Raw genomic sequence first — 23,144 nt, forward strand, 5'->3', positions numbered from 1 at the left:
TGCGTGTGTGTGTGTGAGTATGAGGGTGTGTGTGTGAGTGTGTGCGTGTGAGTGTGTGTGTGAGTGTGTGCATGTGTGTGCGTGTGTGTGTGTGAGCGTGTGTGAGTGTGCGTGTGTGAGTGTGAGTGTGCGTGTGTGTGTGTGTGCGTGTGTGTGTGTGTGTGTGTGTGAGTGTGTGTGAGTGTGAGTGTGTGCGTGTGAGTGTGAGTGTGTGTGTGTGTGAGTGTGTGTGTGTGTGAGTGTGTGCATGTGTGTGTGTGTGTGTGTGAGCGTGTGTGAGTGTGAGTGTGCGTGTGTGAGTGTGTGCGTGTGAGTGTGTGTGTGTGTGAGTGTGTGCATGTGTGTGCGTGTGTGTGTGTGAGCGTGTGTGAGTGTGCGAGTGTGAGTGTGCGTGTAGTGTGATGCGTGTGCGTGTGTGAGTGTGTGTGAGTGTGAGTGTGTGAGTGTGAGTGTGTGCGTGTGTGAGTGTGAGTGTGTGTGTGTGTGAGTGTGTGTGTGCATGTGAGTGAGTGTGAGGGTGTGTGTGTGAGTGTGATTGTGTGTGTGAGTGTGTGTGTGCGTGAGTGAGTATGAGGGTGTGTGTGTGAGTGTGAGTGTGTGCGTGTGTGTGTGAGTGTGTGAGTGTGTGTGTGTGTGTGTGTGAGTGAGTATGAGGGTGTGTGTGTGAGTGTGAGTGTGAGTGTGTGTGTGCATGTGAGTGTGAGTGTGTGTGTGTGCATGTGTGTGTGTGTGTGTGTGCATGTGAGTGAGTGTGAGGGTGTGTGTGTGAGTGTGTGTGTGCATGTGAGTGAGTGTGAGGGTGTGTGTGTGAGTGTGTGTGTGCATGTGAGTGAGTGTGAGGGTGTGTGTGTGAGTGTGATTGTGTGTGTGAGTGTGAGTGTGTGTGTGCGTGTGAGTGAGTATGAGGGTGTGTGTGTGAGTGTGTGCGTGAGTGTGTGTGCGTGTGAGTGTGTGTGTGCGTGTGAGTGAGTGTGAGGGTGTGCGTGTGAGTGTGTGCGTGTGCATGTGTGTGAGTGTGTGCGTGTGTGTGTGCGTGTGAGTGAGTATGAGGGTGTGTGTGTGTGAGTGTGAGTGTGTGCGTGTGCGTGTACGCACATGCACATGCACACACTCATACGTACACACACACACACACACTCACACACATGCACACGCACACACTCATACGCACACCTTCACACTCACTCACACACACGCACACACTCACACACATGCACACGCACACACTCATACGCACACCTTCACACTCACTCACACGCACACACACACTCACACTCACACGCACACACTCACACACACACGCACACACTCATACTCACTCACACACACACACACACACATACACCTCAAGTAAAATTTATTAAAACAATTTCTTTATTTGCATGTGTTTTTTTTTTTTTTTTTTTTTACAAATATCATGAATGTTTGAGGCACGAAAAATCAAGATGTTTTCTTAGTTACTTGAACAATATGTACTTTTTTCATAAAAATGTTACAATATCTGATATGTTAATGAATATAACTTTATTGTAAAGTGTTACTAAAAATACAATATAAAAAGTGGCTCTAGAATGCAATATATTGTTTGTTTTTTTATATTCATGAACATAAGCCAATCATAGGCCGACAGTTCACAGCAATCCATTTTGCAATTGAATTTGTCAGTCCGAGATTTATTATAAGTGCTTGTTTAAAGACGCGTCAATGTACACCTGCATCAGACGGATGCTTTTGGAGTGTCTCAGTTGTGTCGTGTCATAAACATACAGTTTTTAGGTCACTGTGTCAAGTTAAACGTAGTTTGAAATGTAGAAAAACACGTCTTGAGATCCCTGTGCTCAGATTTGCGCTCCATCAAGCTGTGTTTGTACGCAAGAACGTGTCCTCGGGTTGTGCTGTGTGCTCTCTGTAAGGTTGGTTTGTTCTCTGTATGAGCTGCTCGTTGCCTATACAGCTGAAGTTTTGCTTACTGCCCCCTGGAGAACACAGGTGGTACTACAAGCTTGAATTGCTCAGATGGAAGGAATCTTCCTTGGGGACATGACTAATTGCGTGAATGTTTTTAACACATTATTCTTTATATAATTAATCGCACCGAATTAACATGTTAAATCAAAAGCCCTAAAAAGTCTTTCTTTGGCTCCCATATTGTGAATGCCAGTATTCCTCGATTACATTGGCAGGAGTTTCGATTTAAATGCACATTGACAGGAGCAAAACCTACAGGGATTTACGTGCCTCTGCCTGCTCTGTAAATAGCCCAGAAACAGCAGCGCCTGATACAGAACGACAGTGCTAAATTAAACAATGTACCCACAACAGCGTCATCCCATATGTGTAATTTCAAGACTATATCAATATTGCAGCATATGCCACAAGGCAATCAACAGAGACATCTCTACATATGATGCTTATTCAGGTCATTTTTGAGTTCTGAAACCTTTGATATGATCGCTGTAGCTTGACTGATAAAACATTTATGCAAAGAACAATCCTGCAGGCTGCCAGGGGTGAAAGAATGACAAAAGAGAGTGTCGGTGTAATAACCTTCTGTTAGCAGTGATTTGATCGTGGCAATTCTGCTGAGAAACAGCCCTATAGCCTTTTGATGTAACTTCTTTAACTTTTATATGCAGAATATATCAAGCTATTGCAGGTGCAGGGGGGACAGTTTAAACAATCCAATCTGTCAAATAAATGGCGTAAATTGTGCTAACTTACAAGCTCTTGTGCTCTGAACCCAAACTCAAAGAGCCTTTTGTAAGACTTTTGACTATGAGCATAAATTCTGGTCCATATTGTTGCTAATTCGGACCAAAAAAATGCCCACTTAGACCTGAAAAGACAATCTGACTGACATATAAAGCGCCAAACCATAGTTTGTTTTGAGTTTATCTGAAATTTAGGGTAGAGGTTGTCCGATATATCGGTTTTGCCGATTAATCGGCACAGATAACCGATTTCTGGAACTATCGGTTATCGGTAAATATCCACACGATAGTTTTGTCCTATTTGTCTGGTGCTGGAGCGGCTGGGAAGAGCCGTATGTTCCCAGCTCTCATTACACAGTATGAGAGCGCCCTCTACAGGCGAAATAAAAACTATCACTTCACTGATGCCTTGTGGTGTTTGTTTTGACAAGTTATTTCAATTAAAAAACAATTATCCTCACTGTAATACGATGACTTCAGATCAATCACATACTTGTGCTGGAAAAGGCGAGACACAGCACAACAAATATAATACTTTTTTATAGTATAGTATCAGTATAGAGTGGTAGTGGGCTAAAGCACATAACTGGTAATCAGAGGGTTGCTGGTTCGATCCCCACAGCCACCACCATTGTGTCCTTGAGCAAGGCACTTAACTCCAGGTTGCTCCGGGGGGATTGTCCCAGTAAGAAGTGCACTGTAAGTTGCTTTGGATAAAAGCGTCTGCCAAATGCATAAATGTAAATGTAAGTATCTAAAAAACAGCGCTCCTGCACGAGACGCTGAATAAACAACTTCAAAGGGAAACAAAGACGTTCTTCTAGCGCACGTTTACATAGAAAAAAAAATGGATAGTTGCAAAAGCGTTCAGAGTGAACAGCCCCTTACAGTTGGTGGAGATATTTGGCCGTTGCATCTTGCTTTCTTATAAGCGTTTCTTAGATTAAGCAATGAGTATTTTTAAAAGCTTTGTCAGGAAAGATGTTTAACTTGGAAATGTGTGTCTGAAGATCCAGTCTGTTGTGTTTCGTCTGATTAAACAGCCCCTGGCCTGTACTCATAGTCTGAGCCGCTTCACCACCGAGTTCAGCCGGATACCACTGCTATATTTGAATAGTGCTACCCTATATACAACTGTACTGAATAAAAAACAATGTGGTATTTCGCCGTTATTATGAAGCTTGAGTCTGAGGTTGTATACAGTGGCATCAGTGCAAGTGTAACACCATGTGAACTGTCTACTGAAGCATTTTCCCCCTTATTTAACTTTTGACTTAACATTTTATAAAATGCTCCGACAAAATTTTTTTATGCATTTATTTTATGCACATTAGTTGAAAATGAAATGCTCTTTTTTAACAACAAAGATAGGAATGTTCTACGCAATAACACAATGCTGCTGAATGGTTTATATATTTATTGCGCCCTCTTGTGGACTAATGTCAGCTGATTTAAAAATCAGCTGACATAAACATTTGAATATCAGCTCACATATATTAATATTTATATATTTATTTAATTAAAAAAGTACAATATATTTTCATGGTTCAGTCAGTACTGTTTATTTTTTATCGGTTTAATCAGTTGATTAATCGGTTATCGGCAGGTACTGCCCGACATAGTTATCATATCGGTGAAATCCACTATCGGCTCATTAATCGGTTATCGGCAGGTACTGCCTGACTCAGTTATCGGTGAAATCCACTATCGGTTGATTAATCGGCTATCTGCAGGTACTGCCCAACTTAGTTATCGTATCGGTGAAATCCAATATCGGTCGATTAATCGGTTAGCGGCAGCTACTGCCGATCTAGTTATCGGTATCGGTGAAAGCCATTATCGGTTGATTAATCGGTTATCGGCAGGTACCCTCCGACTTAATTATCGGTGAAATCCACTATCGGGTGATTAATCTGTTATCGGCAGTTAGCGACCGACCAAGTTAACAGTATCGGTGAAATCCACTATTGGTTGATTAATCGGTTAGAGGCAGCTACTGCCGATTTAGCTATCGGCATCGGTGAAAGCAACTATCGGTTGATTAATCAGTTATCGGCAGTTACTGACCGACTTAGTTATCGGTGAAATCCACTATCGGTCGATTAATCGGTTAGGGGCAGCTACTGCCGATTTAGCTATCGGTATCGGTGAAAGCAACTATCGGTTGATTAATCGGTTATCGGCAGTTACTGCCCGACTTAGTTATTGGTGAAATCCACTATCGGTCGATTAATCGGTTAGCGGCAGTTACCGCCGAGTTAGTTATCGTATCGGTGAAATCCACTATCGGTTGATTAATCGGTTATCGGCAGGTACTGCCCGACTTAATTATCGGTGAAATCCACTATTGGGTGATTAATCAGTTATCGGCAGTTAGCGGCCGACCAAGTTATGAGTATCGGTGAAATCCACTATCGGTTGATTAATCGGTTAGGGGCAGCTACTGCCGATTTAGCTATCGGTATCGGTGAAAGCAACTATCGGTTGATTAATCGTTATCGGCAGTTACTGACCGACTTAGTTATCGGTGAAATCCACTATCGGTTGATTAATCGGTTAGGGGCAGCTACTGCCGATTTAGCTATCGTTTTGGTGAAAGCAACTATCGGTTGATTAATCGGTTATCGGCAGTTAGTGACCGACCAAGTTATCAGTATCGGTGAATCCACTATCGGTTTATTAATCGGTTATCGGCAGTTACTGACCGACTTAGTTATCACATCGGTGAAATCCACTATCGATTGACTTCTAATTTAGGAGGTTATGTCAAACAGATTATACCACAAAAAAATAAATAATTATGCAGCAGTCTTCGTGAATTTTTGAAATTACTTTGAGATCGTAATTTGTGTTCATTTAAAAGTAAAACATATTGTGATCATTTCAATGTTCAACTTTTCAACAATTTGCATGATATGAATTGTTGATATCCAATATTCAGTTTTAACTAGTTAAAATGCAAATTTTTTATATAAGAAATTAAATTACTACAAGTGAAAGTTACTCTCTTTTGAGTAAAAATATTAGGTAACACGTTCTGTCAGGCCCATATTTAAAATGCATCGTAAAGTCATACTGCATTCATAATGTCTCATAATACACCTTATAATAAGTTATAACTTCTCATAAATAATTATATTTAGGACCTTTGATTTGGGGTAGTTTAGCAGATTGCAGATTTTTTTGTTGTTGTTGGTATAATTAAATCATAAAGGAGGGGAACCAAGACAACTTTCATATTTTAATATAATGCCGTTTGAACGGCCTGAAATTCGGCATGGGATTGCGGGTATAACTTTAATCATTCCCGCAAGTTCCACTTCTATTCACTTTACAGTGCAGCTGCGAATTAGTAAACGAACAGATACAACTGAACAAATCAAATCAATAAACTTGTTTTTGTTCAAATTTAATTACAGAAGCTGCACAAGTAAACCCGCTCTGTCGCTCCCGCTCTGTTTCTCATGCAGCTGTCAGCAGCGTGTTTGAGCACTTGTTAAATTTAGTGCAAGCGTGCACTGTCAGGAAGAGCTTTGTCACATAGTTACTGAACTTAAGATGTTACAGATGTATAAACCTTTCTAAACCTGTTAATTCGACTTAATGGTGTGAGTGATGCAATAAAACTATCATTCTTGTGTATAATCAGCAAAGCTGTTAACATCACACCCTCATTATTCATAATGCAGCACATTTGCAAGAAAGGCAGAAATAGTTCAAATATTTTGTGTTATGTACCAGCTGCATGGTGAAGAGAGACACTTAAACACCTGTTACATCTCTCATCTCCATCTCTAGTTCCATCCAGGGTTGGAAATTAATGGAGGCTCTGGGCAAAAAAATTCCCCTGCAATCCTGCAATTCATTAGAATTTTTGCTGAACACTTTTTGTTTCGTGCCGTCCGTTGTGCAGCTGTTACCTTGGCGGAAACGCGCCATTAACGCCCACAGATGGGCGCTCCTCATCAGTTCGGTGTTGTGCTCCCGCACAAATAATACTAAATGCTACAATGTGGTTAAATATAATAATAACAAAAATAATGTCTGGATGTGTCACACAGCCATGATGACAAATAAAACATTATTAAGGATGTAATAATAATTTGACAGAACATTAACAACTTTTGGTGTCGGAATCATATCTCTGATGTTCATTTTTAAATGTTTATTTTTGCATAATTTAATGGCCAAAACATTTGGAAATACGTGAATGACGATATCTCTGTATTTTATTGCATTCAGCTTTCCTTCATCCCTGACCAGTCCCCAAGTCGAATGCCACATAATGAAACCACTGAATGTTACGATCACTACGGTAACCCTGCGATAATGACTTTTGTTCAGAGCTGTCAGGCTTGATTTGGCGGGAAATTTCAGGCTTCCGTCATTCAAGGTCAGATTTGCCACTTGCTCAAATTTTTGGATATACATGCCCTTTTGGACTCTCTATTTAAAGGGACAGTCACACTACGCTATGAACATGCAAATAATTATCCTGACAACGCAACGGACCAGGATATGATGTCAAGCGGGAGTGTATTACTCACTTTCCAGCAACAATAGACACGCAGCTTTGAATATGTATTCTTTGAATTGAGCCAAAAGGTCCGAGTGTAACATTTCCAACGTCTATTGGTCACATGTCTTCTCATCATCCCGATTCGCAGGTCAGAGTTCACCAAACTTGAACTTTTGTATGTTCGGGTGCTTTAAATGGAAATGAATGGAGCGCAAACTGTTTTGTGACCGCTCTTTACGGCCAACATTTACATTGTTTTCCGCATGCTGTCACGTCTCGCATAAGATACTAATGATATTAGTGCTGTCTGTCTGCACTGGTCTCAGAACAGTTTGACTCCTAACATCCTAACTGCATCAAATCCAGAGTGGTGGTGGCGTAGTGGGCTAAATCACATAACTGGTAATCAGAAGGTTGCTGGTTCGATCCCCACAGCCACCACCATTGTGTCCTTGAGCAAGGCACTTAAATCCAGGTTGCTCCGGGAAGATTGTCCTCGCTTGATTTAGCATACTTTTGTAATTTTTGAGTCACCTTTATTGATTGACAAGGTATGTAATATGTCGATAAAAATACAAGGTTTTTGCTTGAAAGGTTTATACATTACCTAGAAAGGAAATGAGTGGGGGTTTTATGTCTGGGACCATCCTGTTGAACTTTATACTCAATAAAATGCAACAGAAGTTTTGAATGTTATATTCAGTTCCAGGTTGAATCAATTTAAAGTTTTGAAGTTCAGAGCAACTTATGGCCTCGAGTGAGCAGCGAGTGATAGTTGTGTCATCAATATCATTGTGTTTTGCCTCGAGGAGAAAGCGATTCTATCGACTAACGCCACAAGAGCAGTTCCTTCCCTTTAACAAATTGAGCTCAGCGGTTTTATATCCTGCAGTTAGCCAAAACTGCCTTCCTGTGATGCGTTCCTGAAAGAACTCCTTCCTCATGCTGTATGCTGTGATTTACGCTCGCCTCATCACTAGGGTGTTTCGGAAAGTGGGTTTTCCAATCTCTCGTCCTTATCTGTAGGGTGTAGCTTCCCAGAAACTCCAGAGAGGAGAGACGAATGAGCTAAATCTTTATCAAGAACACACACATATACAAGATAGATTTCGCCCGTACATGAATGCAAGGATAAATCACTGGAGGTGTTTTGATACATTTGTCAGAGGACGTGCAGTGAGAGATGGCAGCAGAATTCATTTCCCTACAACACACACGCTTCTTGTGAAGGAACGAAGGCACACACGGCACAATATCCTGTTTACGTCTGTACTCATCAGAGACGAGCTCTGTCATCAACCAACAGCTAATTATCTCAAACAGACTTTGTCACAGGCAAACTCACGACATATTCTGTCTGATTGTACTATATGAAATGTTCTGTTTGATAAGATGTCTTGTAGTTTACACAATGCCAAGATGTGGCATTCAGACCCCTTCATTTTTTTTCCATATTTTGCAATTTTACAGCCTTAATCTAAAATGCTTTAAAAAACAATTCCCACATCAATCTACACTCCACAACCCATAAAAACAAACAACAACAACAAAAAAAAAACAGATTGTTGGTAAATGTTCAAATTTATTAAAAAGATAAAACTGAAATATCACATTGACACTTATTCAGACCCTTTGGTATTGACACTTGAAATTTAGTTCCGGTGTGCCCCATTTCTCTGGATTATCTTTGAGATGTTTCTACCCTTTGATTGGAGTACACCTGTGTCAAATTCAATTGATTGAATTTGGAAAGGCACACACTTGTCTATATACGGTCTTACAGCTGAAAATGCATATCAGAGCAAAAAGCCATGAGGTCAAAGGAACTGCCTGCAGAGCTCAGAGATGGGATTGTGTCGAGGCACTGATCTGGGGAAGGCTACAAACATTTTTTGGTTGCATTGAAGGTTCCCAAGAGCACAGTGGCCTCCAAAATTCTTAAAAGGAAGATGTTTGGAACAACCAGGACTCTTCCTAGAGGTGGCCTCCTGGCCAAACTGAGCAATCGGGGGAGAAGGGCCTTGATAAGAGAGGTGACCAAGAACCCGATGGTCACTCTGGTTGAGCTCCAGAGATCATGTGAGGAGATGGGAGAAACTTGCAGAAGGACGACCATCACTGCGACACTCCACCGATCTGGGCTTTATGGTAGAGTGGCCAGACGGACGCCTCTCCTCGGTGCAAGACACATAAATAAGCACCTAAAGGACTCTCAGGCTGTGAGAAACAAGATTCTCTGGTCTGATGAAATGAAGATTGATCTGTTTGGCCTAATTTCCAAGCATCATGTCTGGAGGAATAAAGGTCATCCCCAGTGCAATACCATCCCAACGGTGAAGCATGGTGGTGGTAGCATCATTCTGTGGGGATGTTATTTAGCGGCAGGGACTGGGGACTGGTCAGGGATGAAGGAAATCTGAATGCAGAAATCCTTAATGAAAACCTGATCCAGAGTGCTCAGGACCTCAAACTGGGCCGAATGTTCACATTCCAACAGACCAAGGACCCAAAGCACACAGCCAAGACAACACAAGAGTGGGTTAGAGACAACTCTGTAAATGTCCTTGAGTGGGCCAGCCAGAGCCCGGACTTGAACACAGTCGAACCTGAAAATGGCTGTCCACTGACAGTCCCCATCCAACCTTACAGAGCATGAGAGGACCTGGCAGAAATTCCCCAAATCCAGGTGTGCAAAGCTTGTCGCATCATACACAAAAAGACTTGAGGCTGTAATCGCTGCCAAAGGAGCTTCAACTAAGTACTGAGTTAAGGGTCTGAATACTTATGCCAATGTGATATTTCAGTTTTTTATTTTTAATAAATTTGCAAAGATATCAAAAGTCTGTTTTTGCTTTGTCATTATGGCATATGGAGTGGAGATTGGTGTGAAAAAAATAATAATTTGAAGCATTTTAGCATAAGAAAAATTCCTGGCTGAAATTTTGTATTTTGTTAAAATATATATATATATATATATATATATTTGGCAAATATTCGTAATAAATCACCTGTAAGACGAATGCAACTGCACGCAATTTATTTGATTGATTTATTAAATCAGGGCTGTAGAGGAAGGAAGTGTCTTTCATGCAAATCATGTGATTAAATAGTGACTCTAGTTCAAACAAATGACTCAGGCTCTTCAGTTAAATCAATTAAAATCAAGTGATTCTAAAAATTCATGTGAATAACAGATGGCATTCATTCTTACCTCAGCTCCAGTCAAGTAGAACGCAGAGAGCAGACCGCCAACGTACCGGATGTTCACCTCAAACAGTGACGCCTCTCCATTCTGCAAAACAGAAACAACGTCATGAAACGTCTGTTGCCATAGTCCCGTTATAAACATTACTAATGACTGGCTTCAGTAAATGAGGAAAACATTTTTCCCACAGGATGTACGGTGATTTAACGAGGTCACGCATGAAGTACGAGGCTATTTTAATCTAGTTGCTGCAAGTTCAAGGTAAAGAGAAAAACATACGTTTCTTTGTTTCTTAACTGTACAGTGAAAACTGAAACTTTCAGAACTCAAAACTTTTTTGCAAGTAAATTTTATTGAAACTAAGGCCACATTCACACTAATACTGTATGTTTTTGTTTGAAATGCATTAATTTCTCTACATTTATACTGTCTCCTCCACAGTCAAACGGTGTCATATCATTGACCACTAATCGCAGGGTTGGTGGTTCGAATCCCGGCCCACACGACCCCACATGCCGAAGTGTCCTTGGGCAAGACACTGAACCCCAAGTTGCTCCCAATGGCAGGCTAGCACCTTGCATGGCAGCTCTGCCATCATTGGTGTGCGAGTGTGCGAGTGTGCGAGTGTGCGAGTGTGCGAGTGTGTGTGAATGGGTGAATGGGTGAATGAGATGTTTTTGACCTGTTGTGTAGCACTGTTGACTCATAGCAAGAAGGTCCCCGATTCGAGTCCCGACTCACCCAGGGCCTTTCTGTGTGGAGTTTGCCTGTTCTCCCCGTGTTTGCGTGGGTTTCCTCCGGGTGCTCCGGTTTCCCCCACAGTCCAAATACATGCAGGTTAAGTGAATTGGAAATTCTACAAATTGCCCTTAGGTGTGAATGAGAGTGTGAATGTGTGTCGTCCTGCGATGGACTGGCCACCTGTCCCGGCCCGAGACAGCTGGAATAGACTCCAGCACTACCATGACCCTACATAGGGCAAGCGGCTTTAGAAGATGGATGTACTGATGATCATCGTCCCATGTCTGTCAAACATGTTGAGTGATCCAAACATCATCTGCAGCCTGAAACTGAACTTTTGATCAGATTTTAGGAGTGAACGCACTTAAATGCATAGAGAGATATAGGATGCTCCCTTGCTCCCTAATTAGTGAATGACTTAACCTCCAGTGTGCTGTCTGTCTGCACTGGTCTCAGAACAGTTTGAAATGCACCTTATTTTATCCTAACACAGGCAACATCCTAACTGCATTCAAATCCAGAGTGGTGGTGACGTAGTGGGCTAAAGCACATAACAGGTAATCAGAAGGTTGCTGGTTCGATCCCTACAGCCACCACCATTGTGTCCTTGAGCAAGGCACTTAACTCAAGGGGGATTGTCCCTTGGATAAAAGCGTCTGCCAAATGCATAAATGTAAATGTAATTCATTCTCAATGTGATAATGCACAGTAAATATCGGATATTTTAACTGAAACTGAGCATAAAGTTCACATACGTGGTCATTGTGTTTAACAGCGTGTCGTTTCACGAAAAATCGCTCAAATTTTAAAAATGGCATATCGGATGAAACTAGAGACTCTAATCGTTCGACTCAAACAGGTTTCAATGTAAAAACTGAATTTGGTTTCTTACCAGATGTAGTTTTGTTGGCGTATCTCCCAAAGACAAACTCTGCTGTGATCAGTGCCATGTTGTTTTGTCACATGACTCTGTATGTTGAAATTTTAACCCTTGACTGACAGCACAGAGTTCTTGAACTGAGATCAGTGGGTTTAAAAGAAATGTAATTATGCGTTGCAAATAGCGAAGCCAAAATGCAACGTCCACGCATGTTGCACAAGGGTTGCACAAGGTTTAAAATATTCAAATCTAAACAGAAGAGTTATATAAGCACACTTTTTCAATATTTATTTTTCTATCAATTATTCCAAAATTACGACTGTCCCACAGTTGTGATGTTATTTCCACCAAACCAAACATTTTTACCCCTAATAAAGGTTATTTTTCAAAAGTTAGTGTACTTGTTAACTAAATGGGGTTATTATAAACTAAGCTATATTTTTCCAAATGACATAAAAGGGTGAAAATATTACACATACGAAATTAGCCTTAGCAAGACAAAAGTACCAGCTGTTTTATTTCTAAAACGTAATAAATGTCATTTCCATCAGTGTCGTTTCCCCTACAGAATTGTGTTTCATAGTTCTGATGACTAAACTATTACTATAAGAGGTCAAAAGTAGTAAAAACAAAGAATGGGTAGGAAAGACGAGCGTAATTAGAGGTCTGGAGAGGCCCTAAGCAGATACAATAGTATGTCACAAAAATGACGATCACTTGTTGAGGTGACAAGAAGCCTCATTGACTTCAAGCCACTTGTAGAATTTCTGGAGTAGATGATAAGAGAATTACAGCAGAGAACTGTCCAGTGCAATCACCTCTCCAATCCATCCATTGATGCTCTGATCACACTTACAGCCACCGATATCTAAAGAGGGTTGCAGCTCAATTTGTGTCTGGAGTATTGCATAAATCGGCAAACATCATCAGCCGAAGAGTGCTAGACAGAAAGAGAGAGGCGTACTTTTCTAAAAGCACAAGAAGTATGACGATCTATTCTTCAGTCGGGTTTACTCGCAGCCAATTGCAAGTAATCCGAGCGCACACAGAGAGTATTTAATTCTCAAATCAAGCTGCCGTGAAGTTCAGAGTCGTTATAAAAGCAGCTACTCAGCTCCCCCCATCCACATTTCAGGATTTCAACTCTAAACAAGCATGAATTAAGACAGGTTTAATAAGGATTATCATGAAAGAATTCAAACCACACCAACAAAGGCTAAGTAGGCTTATGTTTGTTTGTAAAACGCTATTTCAGATCGTGTGAGAGTTCGAAACCATTGTATAATGCAGATAAACACACATGTGAGCGTACATTCAACAGTACATTAATGCACCATGATGCAACTATAAACATCCTGCAATAGAAGTTACCGTTTGGCTGTGATGCCAAATACGATCTAACGATAATCGTAAACCCCTGTGTAAGATCAAACAGGACAAAAGAGACCCCATTACCACCACAGAGGCACACATTTACTGAAAGGACTTGTGAATTTATATCATGCACTATTTCTATAATGTGTCTTTGCATTTATTTTGAATGCAGTAAGTAACTTGTTCAATTGAAACGGGCTGTTATTAAGTTTGAATATCGAATATGATGATATTGAAGTGAAATAGTATTATTTACTGTATGTGGACCAATAATTTAAGCAGTCAAGATGCATTTTGCATGTTTGATGGTAGTTTACAAATGTATATGTTGCATAAATCATACACACTGACACACACAAAAAAGTAAATATAGTGGAAAATATTAAGTACTTTATACAATGTATAAGTTAAAGTGTGGACTTGGAAATATGAATGAATATAGTATTATATTTACATTTATGCATTTGGCAGACGCTTTTATCCAAAGTGACTTACAGTAGCACTTATTACAGGGACAATCCCCCCGGAGCAACTTGGAGTTAAGTGCCTTACTCAAGGACACAATGGTGGTGGCTGTGGGGATCGAACCAGCAACCTTCTGATTAACAGTTTACCAGTACTGTGGTTTAGACCACTACACTGTGGTTTCGATTTTTTGTATTCTTTTGCAATGCGTCAACTAGTAGAAAATCATAAAGTATTATAAACCATCATTTTTACCGTCATTTGGTAACATTATATCGTCATGGCAACAAAGTTGTCACATTGGATATAACTTTACACAGAAAATACATTTTTGTTTACGTCGATAATTTTTATGTTTACAGATTGGCCCCATTGACTTCCATTGTAAGTGACTGACTGTAACCCCGATTTTTGCTCTTTTTTTTTTAAGAAAAGGAGGGACGAGTCAAAATACATTTTTGTAGTCGTCAACATTACGCCACAGATGCTGTCGATTGAGCTTAACCCCTTAAACTCTGTTCCAAAGGGAGGTCGGGGGTGCTATATCGTTTACACTTAAAACGTTAAAGTCTCCGTTTACGTTAAGTCAGGCATATGAGTTGGGGTGTAATGATTCATCAATCTGGATCGATGCATCCTTCCAATAACCAACGATCAAATGTTATCGATACAACGCGTAAATATTGATATATAAATGTTTTTAATGTTTGACTTTTTTCAGGTAGGGAAGGAGGTATTGCCCCAAGTGAAGGAGTTCAAGTACCTCGGGGTCTTGTTCACGAGTGAGGGGACAATGGAGCGGTAGGTTGGCCGGAGAATCGGGGCAATGGTGGGCAGTATTGCACTCGCTCTATCGCACCGTTGTCACAAAAAGAGAGCTGAGCCGGAAGGCAAAGCCAGTCAGTTTTCGTTCCTACCCTCACCTATGGTCATGAAGGCTGGGTCATGACCGAAAGAACTAGGTTACGAGTACAAGCGGCCAAAATGGGCTTCCTCAGAAGGGTGGCGGGCTTCTCCCTTAGAGATAGGGTGAGGAGCTCAGTCATCCGTGAGGAGCTCGGAGTAGAGCCGCTGCTCCTTTGTGTCGAAAGGAGTCAGTTGAGGTGGTTTGGGCATCTGGTAAGGATGCCCCCGGGGCGCCTCACTAGGGAGGTGTTTCAGGCACGTCCAGCTGGGAGGGACCTCGGGGAAGACCCAGGACTAGGTGGAGAGATTGCATCTCCACACTGGCCTGGGAACACCTCGGGGTCCCCAGTCAGAGCTGGTTAATGTGGCTCGGGATGGGGAAGTTTGGAGCCCCCTGCTGGAGCAGCTGCCCCCGCGACCCGACTTCGGATAAGCGGTTGAAGATGAACGGATGAATGGATGGACGTTCATGTCAGCCACGTCCGTAACCATTTTCATCAGGCGATGAAGCAACTTTATTACATTAATTTCACTTTATGAGTGCTAAATATGCTTTTCATGTTGGACAAGGATGTGCGCTGGGTCTGTGATTGTGTAAAATAGGCACACAATATCGGAATATCGATCGCAGGGCCCTGAATCTAAATCGAAATCGCATCGCGGCAGACTTTGAAGTATCAGCAAATATCGGCTCACAGGCCAAGATAATTGGTATAAGATCGTATCGTGTTGAAACGTCCGATTTACACCCCTACACATGATGTATGATCTCAGAGCTCAGACCATAAGCGATAACAACTAAACACAGAGCCACGAGTAAATACCGCTACAAGCGCAATGGCCCCGTGCGACCAACAAACGTGTGTTCCAAACCTCTTCTTCATCTTTCTTTTCAGACTTCTACTTATTTTTGAATAGTTTAATTAGTTTTCCAGATTGCAGTTTAATGAATTTCAATGTGATGTTGATGAAGCAGAATTTGATGCTCAGTTGTATTCTGTTCAGGCTAATTCCCCTGCAGATGACTTGCAGACAGTCTGACGAACATGGCTAGAGGTTTGTTTGGATATGAACTTAATTACCTCATTATTAAACACAGAAGCTCTGAATCAGATGCTCTGAAGCTCAAACCATTGATGAGACGTATAGGCCCCCTCAGAAGATCTGTAACAATGTTTTGTAATAAATATGAAATGAAACGGTATGAGACTTTCACAAGGTCAAATGTTCCTCTTAATGTTCTCAGGTCACATATTCCGTGTTTTTGAGCTTTAATGCACATTTTGACCAGATTTATGCCTCTCCAGGATCAATGTGTTAATAATTTACGCCACAGTCAGATGCTGGCCTGGAATAATTTCTTATAATAGTGGGAATGCATGATTGATGAAGGTGACCTGAAACAGAAATGTAGAAAAATAAAAATGTATTGGGCCAATTCTCTGTCCTGCTCAGAATTTGACAGCATGATGAGGAGAAAAATCAATATAAAAAGTCTTAAGCTGTGTTATACTTGCAAAGCAAAACAGTAAACTGATGACAAAATAAGGTAGGCAGCAAAATCGGCATCAGTTTATAGTATTTTGTAAAAATTGACTATAAATGGTCATAATGGTGCATTACTGGTGCATAGAATTTTAACATAGTCATTTTTATAATAGTGAGTAAAACTGAGTATTCCACGATACATTTTTCCAACAGTAGTATGCTACGGTAATTTTTCCAATGACTTCATCACACTGCATGTTTAAGACAGCAAGTGGCATCCAATAAACATCTTAGAAATACAGTAGCTGTCTACCGCGTTCGTAGTCGCGAGTTTGAATTCAGGGCGTGCTGAGTGACTCCAGCCAGGTCTCCTAAGCAACCAAATTGGCCCGGTTGCTAGGGAGGGTGGAGGCACATGGGGTAACCTCCTCGTGGTGGTGATTAGTGGTTCTCTCAATGGGGCGTGTGGTGAGTTGTGTGTGGATCGTGGAGAGTAGCATGAGCCTCCATATGCTGTGAGTCTCCGCGGTGTCATGCACAACGAGTCACGCGATAAGATGCGCGGATTGACAGTCTCAGAAGTGTCCTGAGGTGAGTAACCGTACCACCACGAGGACCTACTAATTGGGCATTCCAATTTGGGAGAAAGGGGGATAAAAAAAAAAAAATAAAAAAAAATATTTTGCCTTTTTTATTCCATTTGAGTAAAAATTCTGTCATCAGTTACTCACTTTTAGTCTGTGTCAGTCCTGTATGACTCTATTTCTTTAGTGGAATGCAAAAGGAGATATTAGGACAGTTTATTTCTACTTTATCATCAAAATGTTGTCTAAATAAACACATTTATTTAAGCTTTAATCGAATGAAACTAGAACAATTAATTTGCAAAATAATATTGTAATATTTTAATCAAAAGAAGTGCTTCTATAGAACTTCACAGCACAATCCAAAATACAACAATTGCTTAAATATTATACAATTACTATAGATTTATAATTATTTTAAAAACTATTAATAGCAGTATTAATGGAGTGGTGGTGGCGTAGTGGGCTAAAGCACATAACTGGTAATCAGAAGGTTGCTGGTTCGAACCCCACAGCCACCACCATTATGTCCTTGAGCAAGGCACTTAACTCCAGGTTGCTCTGGGGGATTGTCCCTGTAATAAGTGCTCTGTAAGTCACTTTGGATAAAAGCGTCTGCCAAATGCATGAATGTAAATGTAAATGTAAATGTCAGTATTACTGTTACGTCCCTGTGGTTGCGCGTGGATGTTTCTCTCTGTCTCTCTCTCTGTGAATATTATGTACAGTGGTGATGAAAACCTTTTCTTCCATTTAAACTGAGCTTTTATTTTGGAAGAAACATTTATTTTGAAGCTCTTCTTGCTTCTGTGTGTTCTGACGAACGCTTCTCTCTTCTGGAAAAGCTACGTGATATTAAACAGCAAAAAGCTGCTATTTTTAAATATATATGTAGTCTGTATGTGCCTTGCACTACAATGTGAATAAGTGCTCAGCTCACTGTCTTCTGCTACAAACAGTGCGCGATGCTCATGATGGTGTTTTCCATGTCTGAGCCTGGGAGCTGTAAAAGGTGTGAGCAGTTTGTGTCTTTATGTCAGCACAACACCGGCTCCACACATTCACAAGCTTTCACATTTGAAGTGCGCAGCACAAGAAAACTATATATTTATTTCATGAAATCGCAGCCTTTAGGTTTAATAATCACATTTGTTCGCTGAATGGTTACGAAATTTGTACATATGTACGTTAAATGCTATCGGAGTATTTTTATGAGCACAAGTACATGAGTGCAGTATCGGACCTATCGAACATGAGGGTGAGTAAATAATGACACTATTTTTATTATTAAGCATTTTAAGTTTTTACTAGTTGCCAGTATGACAGAATGACCTTTGACAGTAACAATAGAACTGTTCATATTCCTTTTCTACCAAAAATGTCACAAAATACAAAGTATTTTCTAAATAATGTAGCGCAATTTGCTGCAGCGCATGGCTTAATGAATTTAGTGGAAGGGGCTCTTTGAAAAAAAAAAATATTATATATTGATTGATACTGAAATTGAATTATTAGAATGTAATTTATCGGTATCTACCAGGGGTCAGAAATTAAGGGCTTGGGGCAAAATTGCAGCCAAAATTTAAAAGCGTGCGAGCCAGAAATATACCTTATAATTAATGATGGGTGTATCCGATACAAGTATTTAGTTACTTTAATAGAATTGCTTTTTATTAAAAAGGTAATGTAGTGCATTACATTTAAAATTATTGTAATCAGATTACAGTTACAGACTTTCAATGAAACTAATTACTTTTAAGTACATTACTTGCACTTAAGTAAATGTATAACAGATTTAAAATACTAATTTAAAATCTGTTGAATATACAATGAATCAGGAGGAAATATAGACCTTTGAATTTTAACGGGAAAACCAAAAACTTTGAGGAAAAGTAACTTAAAGGTAAAATAATTAGTAATTTGATTACTTTTTAGATTATGTAATCAGTAAAGATATTTGATAACATTTTTGCTGACATTTTTAGAGAAGTAATTAGTAATTTGTAGTGGATTACTTATTTTGTGTTCTCTGTTTTGTTTGAAACATCTGATTTTCTTCACATTGTATTCTAGGCCTTGGTATACATATAATTGCATAAAACATAATATACAATTACACAGATAGCGAATTTATGTTACGGATTTGATGACATGTTTTATGTGATTAAAAAACATGATAAATGTTAGAAATGCCTCTGAAAATCACATCCAGGTGTCATATATTGCCACTTCACGGAAAAGCGAATTTCAACCGCACATTTCCTAATCAACACTCCTCTAAGAGTTACACGTTTTACCGAATTGAATCCGTGATCACAGAACTGCGATATAAACCAAAACGTAAGAAATGTAAATGATGCACACCTCACACACAGTTGGTATGATTTGTAGAGTAAGTTAGCATCTACGCATCTCTCCCAGCAGGGAGACACAAACTATTCTGGAAAACAGCAATTTTTACTTTCTCATTTTCCTGTGACACTCCAAATATCACCCAGGAGAAACCCTCACCGAGGAAGCCTCCATTCAAGAGCTCATAATGTGCTCAAACACGCCAATTATCCGCCCTCTTATTTTGCCTCTTCAAAGGATGCATATCTTCCCGTGGAATATCATTTGCACTCCACGGAAAGATAAGCAGTAATGTTGTTGAACGCTCGTTCAGACTGTAAATGTTTGAAAATGTCAACCGTGTCCATGCGCATACACGCCTGACATCTGTCTCAGTGTCTCAATTCTACTTCCTAGAGACAGCGAGACTGGATTTCAGCAATAGCTGGGCGGGATGACGGTCTATCCCATGCAACAGTAGACTAAACTACTGTATCTAAGAACTATCTGTTTTATAATGATCATTTTAAGTCTTTGTTATTCACTCATGAGTTACATATTATCAATACAAAAATGCCAGATGCCAGACTTATCAATTATTATGAATAATGTATCCTTTGGTTTGCATTAAGTTCTACATAAAAAGAGAAAATAATCAAATTACCTATTATTTGTTTAGTATTTAATTCACCAGATTTTCTGCAATGGATGGATGGTCGGAATTTATTCATTTGGCAGATGCTTTTATCCGAAACGACTTACAAAAGAGCAACACATCATAAGCGATTCATCTTAAGGAGACAGTGGTATGAAAAGTGCTGCATTACAAAGTTTCACTAGCATCAGAATAGTATCCAAGACAGATTAAAGTGCAACAAGACCTTTTTTGTTTAGTGGCTGAAGTGCTCATGGAAAATAGAGATTGTTTGAAGATAGAGAGTGAGTTAGCTTCACGGATGGAGTTGGGAAGGTCATTCCACCAATGTGGTATGTTGAAACCGAAATTCGGGAAAGTGTTTTGGCGCCTTTTTGTGTTGGGACAACAATGCGACGTTCCTTAGCCGACCGCAGGTTTCTAGTGGCATCGTAGCTCTGCAGAAATTATTTTAGGTATGCTGGAGCAGACTCAGTGACTGTTCTGTATGCAGCATCAGAGCCTTAAATTTAATACGTGCATCAACCGGCAGCCAGTGGAGAGAGACCAAGAGTGATGTAACATGTGCTCTCTTAAGTTCATTAAAGACCAGACGTGCTGATGCATTCTGGATCATTTGCAGAGGTCTAATTGCACATGAAGGGAGGCCTTTAATAGAGCATTACAGTAGTCCAGACTAGAGATGACAAGTGAAACAGGAAAGTTGTGGCATGTTCAGAGAGGAAAGGTCTTATCTTCCTGATATTGTAGAGTGTAAATCTACCTGATCTTTCAGTCTTTGAGCTGTGGTCTGTGAAATTGAGTTGTTTATCGATGGTTTCCCCAACATTTCTGACCGTTTTGGAAGGCGATACTGTAGTTGAACAATACAACATTTATTACACTGACAAACTTAATAAGTTGAATCTACTCTAATGATTGTCTAAACTCGTTCCCTCAGTTCAGTTGAGTAATGGCGTCACCAAAACTTGTGATTAAGTTTACTTAACTTGGTGTTCATATAAAATGAACTTAACTATTTAAGTTAAGGTAACTAGATGCAAGTAGAGTTGGCTCAGATTTGCTATTTAGATGTTGCTGTTTCAATTCAAATGTAATGTTTAATTTAGACAACTTGATTTTTTACAGTAATGACAGCATTGGGGTTTAAAGTGACAAATAGTGACTTGTTTGAAAAATGGCCATGGATTCGTGTACGTATCGCTAATTCGATTTCACGTAAAAAAAATAAACTAATGAAAGAGAAATGAAAAAATACAATTACGGCTTGAATTATTGGATTTATCTTTTTTCATTTTAAAATGAAAATCAAACTGACAAAACGTACAGGTCCGTGTACTTTGCGTTCATTTGCGTTCATTGAAAAACAAAATACAAATTATGCTTAGAATATTTTTTTGTTTGTTTGTTTTCCAAAGAAAAAGGCAAAAAAAAAAAAAAAAAAAGAGAGAGAGAGAAAATGTCTTATTTTTATCTTGAGCATAAAACCGAAAGTACAAAAATGTTATCCTTATTATAATTTTTTTTTTATGTATTTCTTTTTATTTTTTATTGGATTAATAAATGAAATTTATTTATTTATTTATTTTTTCTCACTTTGTAATTTTCATTAAATATGAAAACAATGAATGACACAGATTACGGGCCCTATTTTAAGAGCACTAGCTTTAGTCATAAAAAGTTTAGGCGCAAGTGGATTTGGCGAGAATGTAAGTAAATATTAATAATTTTTATCCTCTGACACAAATCATTGCTAGTATTAACGGTGATTGCATCGGAATGCACCACTTCTATCGGTCGATTGTGATTTTTAATGTATTGAAACACTAAAAAAATATACAAAAATTATTTCTAAATTCAAATTACACCTCAAACTAAATGAAAATATAATCAAAATAACGAAGAGGTAAAAAATAACGAATCTTACCAAATCCAATCTTCCCACCGGCCCCTTTTACAGTGACTAAAAAAATCACTCTATGACAACAGGTTAAAAATTACCAATATAAATTAGATCGTAAATACAATTTTAAATATAATAATAATAATAGATAGTTTAGATAGTTCTTAAAATGGCTACAACAGCGATTGTCAGGGACTTAATGTAATGTTCCAGTATATTTCTAAGAGTTTGGACGTGAACTTTATTACCACCTGCTGGTGGAATCTCCAAACTGCAAATGCAGGAACTGAATTTAGACGTTGCGATGAAAAAAACTGCTTTTGAAACGTCTTAGCACAATGACCTATTTCTATGGAAAATAGCTAATTTTTGCGCCACTCCGTTACCATTCAGTACACCCACAGTTTGTGTGCATACACCCACAGATAGCGCAAAAACACGCGCAACTTGCACTTTGCACTGTCACGAAAATAAGGTCTTATGGTACCAACATTTTTATAATTGATCTTAATGAATAGAACTTTTTGTAATATAAATGTACTGTAATAGCATCATGTTCTGTAAAGGCGCTTTTAAAGACAGGGTTATGAACATACTGCCCACTCCTCATTTAAGATAGGGGCAGTGGTGGCTTAGTGGTTGAAGCTCAGGGTTACTGACCAGAAGGTCAGGGGTTCAAGCCCCAGCACCACCAAGATACCACTGTTGGGCCCTTGAGCAAGGCACTTAACTCCAGGTTGCTCCGGGGGGATTGTCCCTGAAATAAGTGCACTGTAAGTCGCTTTGGATAAAAGCGTCTGCCAAATGCATAAATGTAAATGTAAATGTAAGATATCTGAAGCATGGAATATTCCTGAGTGATGGTGGAAGACAGAAGGAGTGAGACCACGCAGAGCTCTGAGAGTCACTGAATCAATCGGGGCTCCCGATACAACAAGTCACCACTTTATGAGAAAAGAAGGCAGAGGAACAGGAGACAAAGGAGGTATGATTCCATCAATAACAGCCTGTAGGACTTCATTAATGCCTCTCCATTTGTTCTTCTGAGCCGAGTTTGAACCACAGGCCAGTGAACGAGGTAGAGAGTACTTATGTCTGCTTTACCCGCTGAACACAAGCTCTCTCCGAAAATCAAAGGGATTGAAGACGAGATATTTCTCCAGTGAACACAGAGCTCTCCTGAAATGAGGTGCTGTGCACTTCTAGAACAAGAAAAAACCATTGGTTTGTGCTCACAAAAATGATACACACCAAAGAAAATTCCACTAAAAAAGACTGGCATACATTTCTTGTGTCAAACTCACGTGTCAAGTCTTTCAAAACTCATGTAAATGAGGTTATCTTGTGTTGTTGGAAGCAAATTTTTGCTAGTTACAACTGTA

General features: G+C 39.7%; 1 protein-coding gene across 2 annotated transcripts in view; it reads right to left on the bottom strand.

The window, feature by feature from the left end:
* The window catches only part of LOC127655736 (mannosyl-oligosaccharide 1,2-alpha-mannosidase IA-like), a 271,337-nt gene that overhangs the window by 57,203 nt on the left and 190,990 nt on the right, over nt 1-23,144 (bottom strand). For both annotated transcript variants that reach the window (XM_052143702.1, XM_052143703.1), the window contains exon 4: nt 10,442-10,522. In XM_052143702.1, coding sequence (XP_051999662.1) covers nt 10,442-10,522 — 81 coding nt within the window. The remainder of the gene's footprint in view (nt 1-10,441; nt 10,523-23,144) is intronic.

The sequence above is a fragment of the Xyrauchen texanus genome, chromosome 15, assembly GCF_025860055.1.
Source record: "Xyrauchen texanus isolate HMW12.3.18 chromosome 15, RBS_HiC_50CHRs, whole genome shotgun sequence".
Lineage (NCBI taxonomy): Eukaryota > Metazoa > Chordata > Actinopteri > Cypriniformes > Catostomidae > Xyrauchen > Xyrauchen texanus.